The 14,074-nt window shown below is 44.7% G+C and overlaps 2 protein-coding genes across 4 annotated transcripts in view; both read right to left on the bottom strand.

The window, feature by feature from the left end:
• Window positions 1-508: 508 nt before the first annotated feature.
• Window positions 509-5,950, bottom strand: LOC136679431 (DNA-directed RNA polymerase II subunit GRINL1A-like). Its single transcript, XM_066657947.1, has 4 exons — window positions 5,688-5,950; window positions 2,880-3,428; window positions 2,468-2,675; window positions 509-1,332 (listed from the first exon to the last, which is right to left on the bottom strand). The coding sequence occupies exons 1-4, from the start codon at window positions 5,783-5,785 to the stop codon at window positions 1,195-1,197; spliced, it is 993 nt and encodes a 330-aa protein (XP_066514044.1). The 5' UTR covers window positions 5,786-5,950; the 3' UTR covers window positions 509-1,194.
• Window positions 5,951-6,670: 720 nt separating this feature from the next.
• The window catches only part of LOC136679430 (myocardial zonula adherens protein-like), a 25,366-nt gene continuing 17,962 nt past the window's right edge, over window positions 6,671-14,074 (bottom strand). For 2 of the 3 annotated variants that reach the window (XM_066657944.1, XM_066657946.1), the window contains 8 exons: window positions 13,041-13,193; window positions 12,704-12,829; window positions 11,893-12,021; window positions 10,731-10,822; window positions 10,497-10,608; window positions 10,311-10,394; window positions 8,575-8,681; window positions 6,671-8,422 (listed from right to left, as the gene is read on the bottom strand). In XM_066657944.1, the coding sequence (XP_066514041.1) occupies window positions 8,080-8,422; window positions 8,575-8,681; window positions 10,311-10,394; window positions 10,497-10,608; window positions 10,731-10,822; window positions 11,893-12,021; window positions 12,704-12,829; window positions 13,041-13,193 (1,146 nt within the window). In that variant the 3' untranslated portion in view covers window positions 6,671-8,079. The remainder of the gene's footprint in view (window positions 8,423-8,574; window positions 8,682-10,310; window positions 10,395-10,496; window positions 10,609-10,730; window positions 10,823-11,892; window positions 12,022-12,703; window positions 12,830-13,040; window positions 13,194-14,074) is intronic. The other variant, XM_066657945.1, reaches the window with a different exon arrangement.

Genomic DNA, 14,074 nt, shown 5'->3' with positions numbered 1-14,074 from the left:
CCTTAAAGAAATGCCCCTCTGACATTAAGAGGGTTGGAGAGATTTACTGTGAATGAAAGCTGGAGGGTTTTGTGGCCTTTGGCGTTTCTTATCTGCACGTTAAAAGCGGGAATTGTATTCGTCGTATGTCATGTCTGTCTGCTGCCATCCCATCACGCTCTACCACTCGCCACGGTAACACGATCTAAATGCAGTCCAGATGTAATTCGGTAATTGGGCCAATTCTTTCAAGCTCCAGTATCTCACACTGCATATATTAATCACTGGAGACATGTCACAGATTTCTGCACTGATAACATCACAGGCTTTAAAGATGACCGCCTCTCTACTCTAATCAAACCGAGGGGAGGGTTAACAAAACATTTTCAGAAATTAAACTTCTCTCGTGTTGTTGTTGTTGCTCTCATATGACATTGCTTTAAGTGCTTCCACATTGGCTCCTCTGGGGCTGAGATTTTTGGGAACAGAGGGTAAAAATCGACAGGTCAGATCACAGGATTACGCTGGCAATATTATTTATTTTGACTAGGTTTTTGAAAAAAAATTGTGTTGTTATTCGCATTGTTATTTTCTGAAACTGAAACACGGTTCACAGACCTGACACAGCTCAGAACGGGTTAATAACCTCGCCACAAGTTAATTAGGGACTTCACAGGAGGGAAAATTAAAAAGAACTATGCATTTCTGTGCAGGAGCAGTGGGAATACAGAATACACAATTTTTTCAAAGTGTGCTTACAATAGACGCCAATGGAGAGACAGGAAGCCACTGCCTTTGGATTCTATTGCAAGTTGTGTTTTTTAATAAACTGTTTTCTAAGTATAAATAAAAGCATAAAATTATTACAAGTTGCCAATGATCATCCAATATTTATAGGACAGATAAACAAGTGATGACAGAGAAGTCTGTTCTTCAGCACATTAGCAGTCAGACACTTTTAAACTGTAGGTTTGTCATTATCTGAAACATTCTGTACTTAAACCCACTGGATAAACGTCTTTGTGATTCAGTTCCAGGACACACCTGTTTGGAAGATGCCATAAAAAGCGGTTCATGCTGTGTATTCCGGTCCAGGTGGTTTTCCCCTGAAACACACACACTCTCTCTTTCCCTCTCTCGCTCTGTTTATGCTGAGGTAGGAGCTCAGGTAGTAACGCTGGACTCAAAGCACTCCTAGTCACACCCGCCTCTGCATCAGTCTACATCTGAGAGATCGACGTCGTCATGCATTTCCTTGTATGTAGCTAGAGTGCCACCTTCAGGATTGTAGCTGCTCATACTAATAGTGAGACCATCTGCCAGCTTCTGGGCAGCCAGCTTGGCCTGCAACTCCTGAAAAACACACAAAGAAAGAAAAAAAAACCTCATATAAACACGTACATTTTAGTATATCAACAAAAGCTGGACCCTAAGTAAACCGGCCAGTGACGGCCTGCTTTGTTCACAATGAACACCTGCTGAGAAAACTGAGATGTGCAGTTGAGGGGGCGCCAGTCCTTCACAGGGCAACACACACACACACACACACACACACACACTTTTGAGTCACCAATCCACCTACCAACGTGTGTTTTTGGACTGTGGGAGGAAACCAGAGCATCCGGAGGAAACCCACGCAGACACAGGGAGAACACACCACACTCCTCACAGACAGTCAACTGGAGGAAACCCACGCAGACACGGAGAACACACCACACTCCTCACAGACAGTCACCCGGAGGAAACCCACGCAGACACAGGGAGAACACACCACACTCCTCACAGACAGTCAACCGGAGGAAACCCACGCAGACACAGGGAGAACACACCACACTCCTCACAGACAGTCAACCGGAGGAAACCCACGCAGACACAGGGAGAACACACCACACTCCTCACAGACAGTCAACCGGAGGAAACCCACGCAGACACAGGGAGAACACACCACACTCCTCACAGACAGTCAACCGGAGGAAACCCACGCAGACACAGGGAGAACACACCACACTCCTCGCAGACAGTCACCTGGAGGAAACCCACGCAGACACAGGGAGAACACACCACACTCCTCACAGACAGTCACCCGGAGGAAACCCACGCAGACACAGGGAGAACACACCACACTCCTCACAGACAGTCAACTGGAGGAAACCCACGCAGACACAGGGAGAACACACCACACTCCTCACAGACAGTCACCCGGAGGAAACCCATGCAGACACAGGGAGAACACACCACACTCCTCACAGACACTCACCCGGAGGAAACCCACGCAGACACAGGGAGAACACACCACACTCCTCACAGACAGTCAACCGGAGGAAACCCACGCAGACACAGGGAGAACACACCACACTCCTCACAGACAGTCAACCGGAGGAAACCCACAATCTCCAGGCCCCTGGAGCTGTGTGACTGCGACACCTACCTGCTGCGCCACCGTGCCGCCCATATAGCAAACAGCGTATGACAAATGACTTTGATTTACCTGCTGTTTTCTAGTCTGTTCTTGCAGGAGAGTGACTGACTCCTCCAGGGAGAGAAGCTGGGCTGGACTGTGGTGCAGTGGAGGAAGTTTAGCGGCAGTGATGTCATCCAGGTGCTTTCTGTCCCTCTGTCTCCGAGCCTCAGCAGAGAGTGGAGTTGTACTTCCAGAAGACTGACCAGGCGAGGAAGAACCAGATTTTAAAGGTAGTCTGAGACAAAAGAAACACATTGTAATAACTCTAAGTGGGTAAGCGTTCCTTTTACATTGGGCATTTTAGCACTCTCCCTTTAAAGAGCATACAACTGTAAATGATGCAATGGATATAAATATATGAATATTTCAGAGGCATTTTTGCACCCTTTGTTTGTTGTGTGTGGAAAAACTGTAGTGTGTATTATATGTAAGTACTCACTGATTTGGTTTGTATCTTGCCTTTCTCACATTGGTCTCTGATTTCTCCAAGACGTCTATGTAATGGAGCTTCTTCTGAGACTGTGTGGCAGAAAAGGGATTTCTAGGAGGCGAGTTTTTGGATGGGCCGGTGTTTTCCTCTGACAGAGTGAGCCGTTTAAACACTTCAGTGAGGTCAGTGTCTCCTGCGCCGTCAGCGGTTAAAGAGGAGGCTGTCTCTCTACTGGAAGCCTCAAGAGTTTCAGTGCTTTCTTTGAGGGACCTTGGAGCCTCCAAACGGCTACTGGCTCCCACCATGTCGGATGGGTTCACACACTCTACTGACTGTTCCTTGTTTTTAAGAGTTCCTCTCTCAGAACACAATGTGTCTGAGGCCACATGCCTGCGCTGAGTAAAAGCCTGCTGGTATTTGGCCTGAAATTCTGTTCCAATCGCAGATAAACCGGCTTTCTTCTTCTCCTCTTCTTCCAAGTCTTTAAGTGCCTGGCGCACTTTCTCCACAAATTCATTAATCTTCTTGCCCTTATCAGGAAGAGTTTGAATGAACCTCCTGTGGAGACATTTTCAGGAAAAATAACATTAAATGTGATTGTAGGGAAGGTATTATCCACAACATTTTCACTTCCTACTGTGTTCTCCAGCTCTCACTTAAAGAGAACCACCACCGCCACCGCCCCCTTTAACGATGGAATATGTACATTTGTAGAAACCAGCAAATAGGAATTAGGTTTTGAAAATATCCATGACAACAAATTAGGGTTGGACAATAATTCAATATCAATATATATCGCAATATAAAATGTTCTAATAACAATGATACTTTTTTAAACACATTTTCAGATTTTCAGTGCACATCATTTACAGCATCTGTCACTGACTGACTTCATTACAAAGCGCTGCCCAGTTCACTGCCCTCAATTTAACAATGTAGTTGTTTAAGTTTGAGTGTGGGCAGCACGGTGGTGCAGCAGGTAGTGTGTCACAGTCACATAGCTCCAGGGACCTGGAGGTTGTGGGTTTGATTCCCGCTCCGGGTGACTGTCTGTGAAGAGTGTGGTGTGTTCTCCCTGTGTCTGCGTGGGTTTCCTCCGGGTGACTGTCTGTGAGGAGTGTGGTGTGTTCTCCCTGTATCTGCGTGGGTTTCCTCCAGGTGTCTGTGAGGAGTGTGGTGTGCTCTCCCTGTGTCTGCGTGGGTTTCCTCCGGGTGACTGTCTGTGAGGAGTGTGGTGTGTTCTCTCTGTGACTGCGTGAGTTTCCTCCGGGTGACTGTCTGTGAGGAGTGTGGTGTGTTCTCTCTGTGTCTGCGTGGGTTTCCTCCGGGTGACTGTCTGTGAGGAGTGTGGTGTGTTCTCTCTGTGTCTGCGTGGGTTTCCTCCGGGTGACTGTCTGTGAGGAGTGTGGTGTGTTCTCCCTGTGTCTGCGTGGGTTTCCTCCGGGTGACTGTCTGTGAGGAGTGTGGAGTGTTCTCCCTGTGTCTGTGTGGGTTTCCTCCCACAGTCCAAAAACACACGTTAGTAGGTGGATTGGTGACTCAAAAGTGTCCGTAGGTGTGAGTGTGTGAGTGTGTGAGTGAGAGTGTCTGTGTTGCCCTGTGAAGGACTGGCACCCCCTCCAGGGTGTATTCCCGCCTTGCACCCAATGATTCCAGGTAGGCTCTGGACCCACCGCGACCCTGAACTGGATAAGGGTTACAGATAATGAATGTTTGAGGGTTATGTCATGTTTCCTGTTTGTTCCAGGCTGTTTATCTGTGGCTTTTATGTTGTTTATATCGATAAGGTAATTATATCATATCAACTGAAATTTAGAAATATAAATATTGGCCATATCGTCCAGCCCTAGAACAAACCCACCCTCTACCATCAGCATTACTTTCAAGGCCACCTCCCAACGCACATGAATGTGCACTACCTGTCTACAGTTGTAGGAGTCCTCAAGAGAGCACACTGGAGAGAGGAGTACAATGTACCTTTTTTTTAATCCCTCATTCTCTTCTTCCTTTAGCTGTATTAAAGAGTAGGGGTGGGTGATATGGCCCTTAAAAATATTTTGTGCTTTAAAAAATTTGAAAAAATGGTAAATATCAAGAATATATAAGAATTTGAGAGAGAATAAAAATTAAACATAATGCTTATAACACAACAATTATTTGTTATTGTGTAAACTATTGGCTTTGACTGAGTTAATATAATGTCTTTTTATTTACAGTGCTCTCTGCTTCATTATCACTGACCTGATTATCACCACCTCTTACGTGGGCAGGTTTTCTCAGGAGTGATTCCCATTGGCTAATGAGTTTTGAGTGACAGCTCAGTGCTCCAATCAAAATACATGCACTGGATGAACTGAATGCCGTCTGGAGGACTGAGCTGTCACTCAAATTTAAAGCTGCGGTGTAACAGCAAAACCGACAGCAAGTTCAAAAGTCTGTTCAGTGAAAATCAAGCAGCAAGAAATGTAAAAACAAAGCATAGGAAATTAGAAGAAATCAACAACTTACAAAATATTTTTTTAAATGGTTAAGAAAAAAAAAATCATTAGGGATGACCATTTGCTTACGTTTAATTCTCTATTATTTTTTTTATGTAAGAAATTGAGCTTTAAATTATTTTTACAACTGACTCAATAAGATATCAGCACCGTAACGGTTATTATCGCGATAATGACTAGAGTAGATTTATCGGACAGCCCTATTATTCAGGCTGAGACCGGACGTTCACAGAGCCGTTTTAAGGCTGAGAGAGAGAGAGAGAGAGAGAGAGAGAGAGAGAGAGTAAATATATATGAGAAAATGAGGATACACTCTTACTTGTTACTGAGTAACTTCTCCTGTCTGCTGAGTGTCTCCAGGAGCTGCTCTCTGCTCCTGCTGCTCAACTCTCCCTGAAGACCCCCTAAACCCCACATCACTGCACCGGCCCGAACACATACAGCACCTTCACAAACTGTAAACTCTTCACAGCTCTAATACCACAAATATACCACAAACCCACCATCTAAAGCTCCCAAAACAGACCACCATCACAGATCAACACACACCACTCACAGCTACAGGACACAGAGTGCTTCATTTTCAAAATAAAAGTCCAAACTCGCTCTCAACCGGATTTCAAATAAATTATTCTAAGTTAAAATACGTTTGCACATTGATTCATTCCTCTTATTTATTTTCTAATTTTTAATATATTAAATTTTATTCAAATTCTGTTCATACAAATATCTATATTTTTAAAAACCCGGGATTTATCATTAAAACATATATTTCCTGATTCGACTTCATACTTATATTCGCTGTTTAACATAATGGACAAAACAAACACGAACCTGACGCCGTATTTTCATTAATGAATATGTTTTGTAGTGTTTATGAACGTTAACGTGAGTTTTAAGTGGAGCGTGTTAGCTAGGAACTTATTTGGATGAAAAAACAAACCCCGAACAGCCCTCAGACGTCGTTTGCCTCCGCCCTTATCTTTCAACTTACGTTATTTTTGAAGGGTTAAAATCAGGGCTCCTTGTTTTTCACTACTGAATCTAATTTCTTGTTAAGTACAGCACAGAGTAAGATATTGATTAAATATTTAAAATGTGTATAAATCAATGACTGTTGAAAGCTAGTATTTCTAGAGTCATTGGTATTATTTAGCAGTGTATATTGTGTTGTGTTGTAATATAGCTTTGTGATATCTCTTGCTTTCCTCTAGATGGCGCTACAGTAGTTATTATAGAAGATTGTTCTTAAGAATGATCCGGTCAGAAGCTCAGACTTTTGGAATAATCTCTTTATTACTGGACTTCCCTCAGAAATACACTCTTACACTGGCAGTGTGGAGGGGTCTGGCAGTGAAAATGGTCTGGCACACTTACACTGAAGGGGAACTCCACCAATTTTTCTAAAGTTTTGCATAATTCAGCTGTTGAAATGTAGGTGATTCCTAGGAGTTTATTGTGAAAACGTTAATGGGTGAATAAAAAAATTATTGACTTTATCTCAAAGCCACTGTAAAGCAATGTCTCAGATATCAGGGTGCGGATTCGTAACCTTTTAATTGTTTTCTCTGCAGAAGTCTCAGATATCTGGTTCCTATTAATACCATCCATTATCTGTAAGTCTTATCCAGTTCAGGGTTGCGGTGGGTCCAGAGCCTATCTGGAATCATTGGGCGCAAGGCGGGAATACACCCTGGAGGGGGCGCCAGTCCTTCACAGGGCAACACACACTCACTCACACACTCACACCTACGGACACTTTTGAGTCGCCAATCCACCTACTAACGTGTGTTTTTGGACTGTGGGAGCACCCGGAGGAAACCCACGTGGACACAGAGAGAACACACCACACTCCTAACAGACAGTCACCCGGAGGACACCCACGCAGACACAGGGAGAACACACCACACTCCTCACAGACAGTCACCCGGAGGAAACCCACACAGACACAGGGAGAACACACCACACTCTTAACAGACAGTCACCTGGAGGAAACCCACGCAAACACAGGGAGAACACACCACACTCCTCACAGACAGTCACCCGGAGGACACCCACGCAGACACAGGGAGAACACACCACACTCCTCACAGACAGTCACCCGGAGGAAACCCACGCAGACACAGGGAGAACACACCACACTCCTCACAGACAGTCACCCGGAGCGGGAATCGAACCCACAACCTCCAGGTCCCTGGAGCTGTGTGACTGCGACACCACCTGCTGCGCCACCGTGCCGCTCCTAATAATACAATTTGGAACTATTCTCAAACAGCGTTTCACATTAAACTATACATAATGACATTTTTTTTACATAATGACAATTTAATCAGGTAAAAATTTAAAATATTTGATGGAATTCCCCTTTAGGCACCACATCGACTCTCGCAGTGCAGTGTAAGACCCAAAGTATTAAGCACTGAATGTGTAAAACGTGAAAAGATTTTACACAAACTTATATTTCAGTAAGCTAGCCAAAATATTGTAAAGAAAGAAAAAAAAATATCTAAAACTTAAAAGGCTTTAAAACATTCCTCACTGAAAACCATACAATGAAATATATTTGTAAACAAAAGGGTGGAAAGTGCATTAAACTGGCTATTAAAATAATATAATAATTTATTCACAGATCGGGAGATAATTTATATGTTACAAAATGAACAGGAAAAATACAAACGCTTCAAAGCTTTACATCACTTCATGTACTTGACTCAATCTATATTTATTTTCGCTGTGATCTCCATTAGCTTCATGAAAGGTGTGTAGATTCTGGAGGGGCTCGTCCTGGCTCGGTTACTTAAGGTCGACAGTTCTGAGTTTGATGATGACGAAGTTGATGATGTTATTTCTTCAGCACAGGTTTCAGCTTGACAGGATTCCGTTGTGTTTTCTGTCGTACTGGTTGCAATTTCCCGTGTCTGTGAAGAGAGATAGCTGCTGTACTGTAGAGGCGTGTATCGCAGTAGACTGTAGTCAAGTCTGCTTGGGAGTCTCGGGGTTGGTGGAGCTGGTCTTGTCAGGATTGGAGCCTCAGAGACCCGAGGGTCCGTTTGGCTGTAAAGGAAAACACATATGAAAGGTAATTCTGAAGCTGCTGGGACTGTTGTGGACATTAAATGATATGCCCACTCTCTCCATATCTGAGAGAAACTAAAGCAGTGGGGTATGATAGTTCTCTGTGGATAAGGTGATGGAGCAGTAATTACCTGACGGGGAAGTCACGGCCAACTCCGATGTCTCTGGTGAGGGGCTTTTTCTCTTTTGCGCTCTGTACAGACATAAAATACTTCAGCTTGTCTTCTAACTCATTATTCTAGGAGAAGGAGCAGACCACAGCAGTCAGATGAGAGTCAGACCGGAATCCACACGATCAGAGACAGAAACAATCAGACAAGCTCACAGGACTTGTCCATACACTGAATAAATGTTGCTTTAAAAATGTACTTGGTTCAAATGTGCATTGGTTCCACATTAATGAAGTATAGCAGTCACACAGCTCCAGGGACCTGGAGGTTGTGGGTTCGATTCCCGCTCCGGGTGACTGTCTGTGAGGAGTGTGGTGTGTTCTCCCTGTGTCTGCGTGGGTTTCCTCCGGGTGACTGTCTGTGAGGAGCGTGGTGTGTTCTCTCTGTGTCTGCGTGGGTTTCCTCCGGGTGAATGTCTGTGAGGTGTGTGGTGTGTTCTCCCTGTGTCTGCGTGGGTATCCTCCGGGTGACTGTCTGTGAGGAGTGTGGTGTGTTCTCCCTGTGTCTGCGTGGGTTTCCTCCGGGTGACTGTCTGTGAGGAGCGTGGTGTGTTCTCTCTGTGTCTGCGTGGGTTTCCTCCGGGTGAATGTCTGTGAGGTGTGTGGTGTGTTCTCTCTGTGTCTCCGTGGGTATCCTCCGGGTGACTGTCTGTGAGGAGTGTGGTGTGTTCTCCCTGTGTCTGCGTGGGTTTCCTCCGGGTGACTGTCTGTGAGGTGTGTGGTGTGTTCTCCCTGTGTCGGCGTGGGTATCCTCCGGGTGCTCCGGTTTCCTCCCACAGTCCAAAAACACACGTTGGTAGGTGGATTGGCGACTCAAAAGTGTCTGTAGGTGTGAGTGTGTGAGTGAATGTGTGTGTGTGTGTTGCCCTGTGAAGGACTGGTGCCCCCTCCAGGGTGTATTCCCGCCTTGCGCCCAATGATTCCAGGTAGGCTCTGGACCCACCGCGACCGTGAACTGGATAAGCGTTACAGACAATGAATGAATGAATAAAATGAATGTTGATTACATTTTTTTCATTAATGTGGAACTTACGGACACATTTAATCAAGTAAATTCAAAGTAACACTGTTTTTCAGAGTAAAAGCTTTTTCATGCCAAACGTATAATGCTGTTCTTTGCTGTGAAGCTGGTTTGTTGGTCATGTGACTAGACGACTAGGGGTGGCACGATATGTTAAATATATAATATCATGATCATTCAAGACACCTTAGCTATAAATAACTTGCTTCACAGTATGTAGTTGGTTTGAAGTGTGATATGTTAATATTGTTATAAGGCCCCAGTGATGATCCCTTTCCAGCTTTAAACATGATTTAATCAGCTGTCGTGTAATGAAATATACACTTGGTCCGTATGGTATCCGTGATATGCATTTGAGATGATTTAGAGGGGCGTAATCATTAAAAAGCTACCGCGTTTTTCTGATTTATTTGGGAACTCACACAAGCCTCACTAGTCCTTAATGTTGTCAAACTTCACAGTACAAAACACTTTGTTTGGCATGTTTCTCTCAGAGTGCAGTGTTGGGAAATGATAGTAAAAGCAAATGAAACCCGGAAACAGCAGCAGGCAGAATAGTGTTGGGCTCCAGAAGGCTCCAGTCATCCTCCGTCCAGTGGCATTCTCTGCATGTTCGGATGATTCAAGGCAGGTGGGAGTCTAAAGAAAAACATGCAACCTTTTCCCACTGTGTTTACCTCACACTCCACTATTGCAATCCTGTCCAGCAGCTCTGATATGTACATGTCCTTCTGGGCTACACTGGCCCTCAGAGATTCCACCTTAAAAAGAGAAGAAAATACACTCAATAAACTAATGAATACACAGAGTGAATCATTTTAGCACGAGCTATATCGATATCTGTGTGACGTATATTATCTCACCTCCTCTATCATGCCCTTCACCTTCCTCTGCTGGCAGAACACCATGTCGTTCAGGTGTTTTATTCTCTCTTTCAGTTCTGATGCCTCTTTCTGTAGCTGAACCTGCTCGGACCTGCAGTGAAACACCCTGTCATCAGAAGCATGTTTTTTTTGGTGCATATCTAGCAAATGACATTAAAACTGTAGGACATGAGCCATTTAAACACCACATGTCTAATGAAGACCACTGCTTACTTTTTAACAATGCCTGAGTCTACTTGGTCTTCATTTAAGGTCCGCAGACGCTTTTCACAGTCGCACAGTTTCTCTGTGAGCTGACTCTTCTCCTGGAATACAAAAACAAAAACAAGAATGCAAGATATAAAATGTTTTCTATCGAGTGGAAGGCAATTTAGGCTACAGTCTTAAGCAGTGGTAAAAATCAGGATACAATCAGGGCTGCTCTGTTTATTATGCTTCATTTTAACATATTTTCTTAACTTGTTACATTTAGTATTATCTTTTAACAGTTGCAGTTAAATCATCCTACCAGCAGAGGCAGCTCAAATCAATCATTCATTCATTCATTCATTATCTGTAACCCTTATCCAGTTCAAGGTCGCGGTGGGTCCAGAGCCTACCTGGAATCACTGGGCGCAAGGTGGGAACACACCCTGGAGGGGGCGCCAGTCCTTCACAGGGCAACACACACACATTCACTCACACACTCACACCTACGGACACTTTTTGAGTTGCCAATCCACCTACCAACGTGTGTTTTTGGACTGTGGGAGGAACCCGGAGCACCCAGAGGAAACCCACGCAGACACAGGGAGAACACACCACACTCCTCACAGACAGTCACCCGGAGGAAACCCACGCAGACACAGGGAGAACACACCACACTCCTCACAGACAGTCACCCGGAGGAAACCCACGCAGACACAGGGAGAACACACCACACTCCTCACAGACAGTCACCCGGAGGAAACCCATGCAGACACAAGGAGAACACACCACATTCCTCACAGACAGTCAACCGGAGGAAACCCACATAGACACAGGGAGAACACACCACACTCCTCACAGACAGTCACCCGGTGTGGGAATCGAACCCACAACCTCCAGGTCCCTGGAGCTGTGTGACTGCGACACTTACCTGCTGCACCACCATTCCGCCCTCAGCTAATATATGAAGATAAGTGTAAGCAGGAGGGGTAAAAGGTGCATAAACTTACTTTTACTGCCCTTCATTTTCAAATAAATGCCCACAAACTTTTGACCAGAGTGTATTTCAGTTTCAGCAGTTGTAATAAAAGTGTCATGACTGTAGGGGGCGCTATTGGACCCTCTGTTCTCCCACTTCCTGCTCTGCTACAAACATGTGATGTAGAGGCCACTACTTAAGACTACAGACCTGAGCCATACAGTCCAGCAGCCGCTCCACTTCAATGATCCTCTGATCTCTCTGAGCAATCTCCTGCTCCAAGTGCTTCACCTTCTCCTCCGCCTCCTCCAGACGCCTCATATACTCCTCCAGCTGGGCCTGGGAGAGGTCAGAACACACAGCGGCCACATTCAACACATCCTACATCTGTGTACGCTTCTAAAAAACGAGGAGTTGAACCCTCTGTTCCATAATGATCTTCACTTTCAGTTTGAGCTTTTGGTGACACTCCCTTTTTTCAAAACGTCTCAAATGTCTGTTTACTTTAAAGTGCCACTAGAGGGAGCTGCAGTCAAACAAAGCAGGGATTCTCAACATCTAAGCTATGGACCATGAAATGGACCTGGTGGTCCTCAGGCCAGTACTGATCCGTGACAAACGGTCCACGGTGGGTTTGTCAATGCCACTTTGTAATAAAAATAGCAAGTCTTTACAGTACAAATGGCTATACAGAGTATGACAGAGTTTACGACTGTAGGAAATAGTAATTCAAGCCCTGCTGCAGCAATGCAATCCAACCCCAGTCCAGTCTTTGTCTTCTTTTGGGCCTTCAGGTGTGTCATTTTCCTTTTCAGTTTATGAGCCTATGTAATGGCTTAATGTTATAGCAGTGGTGGCCCTGTTTTATCTGGCTCTCTGAGTATTTACAAAATTGTCCTAAAACCGCATTCATTTCACCTTTCTTCTGCATTATCTTGCATTCCACTAGGTGGCGCCACCTCTCTGCCCGCCTGTTAAATCCCAGTGTGGCCCTTGAACATCCCTGTGTTAAAGTGTGTACCTGTAGAGCTTGAATCTCTTCTCTGTGCCTCCTCTGCTGTTCCTGCAGTTTCTCCTCATACTGCTTCTGCAGTTTAACATTCATCTCCTTCACAGCTTGGGCACTGGCCTCCTGAGATGACTCCAACTACACACACACACACACACACACACACAGTCCATTTTTAAAGAGTGTATCTAAGTCTTTGTAGAGATTAATAAATATCACAGAACTGTGTTATGGTGGCTTTAACTGTGTATTATAATATTATATGAACCAAGCAGAAACATACTGGTGTATAAAAGAGTATGGTATGTGTGTCTGGGTTTGTAGGTGTGTGTATGTGTGTGTGTGGTACCTGTTGTTTTAGCGCCTGGTTTTCGGCTTGAGCTGCAGCCAGCTGTCTCTCTCTTTCTCTCAGTCTTTCCTCTGTTTTCTCGAAGGAGCTGCGAAGAGTCTTCATCTCATCTCTGTTCACCACCCGACCATTACAGCTGTCCAGCAGGGCTTTCTACAACACACACACATATACACACGCACACACACACACTCAGTAACACAGCACAGACATCTGAAGCCTGGAGTTTAACCCCTTCAAGTCCTAATTACTCAGTTATTAATCTTGATAAACATAGATGATCTGCCAAGAAATCGATCATAACCTTATAACCAAGAAATATCATAACCACATACAGGGGTTGGACAATGAAACTGAAACACCTGGTTTTAGACCACAGTAATTTATTAGTACGGTGTAGGGCCTCCTTTTACGGCCGATACAGTGTCAGTTGGTCTTGGGAATGACATACACAAGTTCTGCACAGTGGTCAGAGGGATTTGAAGCCATTCTTCTTGCAGGATAGTGGCCAGGTCTCTACGTGATGCTGGTGGAGGAAAACGTTTCCTGACTCGCTTCTCCAAAACACCCCAAAGTGGCTCAATAATATTTAGATCTGGTGACTGTGCAGGCCATGGGAGATGTTCAACTTCACTTTCATGTTCATCAAACCAGTCTTTCACCAGTCTTGCTGTGTGTATTGGTGCGTTGTCGTCCTGATACACGGCACCGCCTTCAGGACACAATGTTTGAACCATTGGATGCACATGGTCTTACTGGTGCAATGTGGAATTAATGAAGATTGGCCACCAGGCTGCTCCAATTTAGCCATGAAACCTCCCTCACTACAATGACAGGTGTTTCAGTTTCATTGTCCGACCCCTGTATGTCGTCTATTTATAATCATTATCAGTATGATGCATAGCTAAAGCATGCCACTCTGCTGCCTAAAATGTATCTGTACTTTGTGCTTGAAGCCAATGCACTGATTTGGACATGCATTCTCGGGGTCATAAGTGTTAACTGTCCTCATAGCACCAGGTCAAAATTAAAGA

The sequence above is a fragment of the Hoplias malabaricus genome, chromosome Y (genome assembly GCF_029633855.1).
Source record: "Hoplias malabaricus isolate fHopMal1 chromosome Y, fHopMal1.hap1, whole genome shotgun sequence".
NCBI classification, from domain to species: domain Eukaryota; kingdom Metazoa; phylum Chordata; class Actinopteri; order Characiformes; family Erythrinidae; genus Hoplias; species Hoplias malabaricus.
Note: the sequence above shows the minus strand (reverse complement) of the source record. Positions and strands in the feature narration are given on the sequence as shown.

What these genes read in the sequence shown, in the direction of transcription:
- LOC136679431 (XM_066657947.1), bottom strand. Translation starts at nt 5,785, where the DNA reads ATGTGGGGTTTAGGGGGTCTTCAGGGAGAGTTGAGCAGCAGGAGCAGA. An exon ending in GCAAGATACAAACCAAATCA is followed by an intron (nt 2,676 to 2,879) that starts GTGAGTACTTAC and finishes CTTTTGTCTCAG; the next exon opens with ACTACCTTTAAAATCTGGTT. An exon ending in AACAGACTAGAAAACAGCAG is followed by an intron (nt 1,333 to 2,467) that starts GTAAATCAAAGT and finishes TGTGTTTTTCAG; the next exon opens with GAGTTGCAGGCCAAGCTGGC.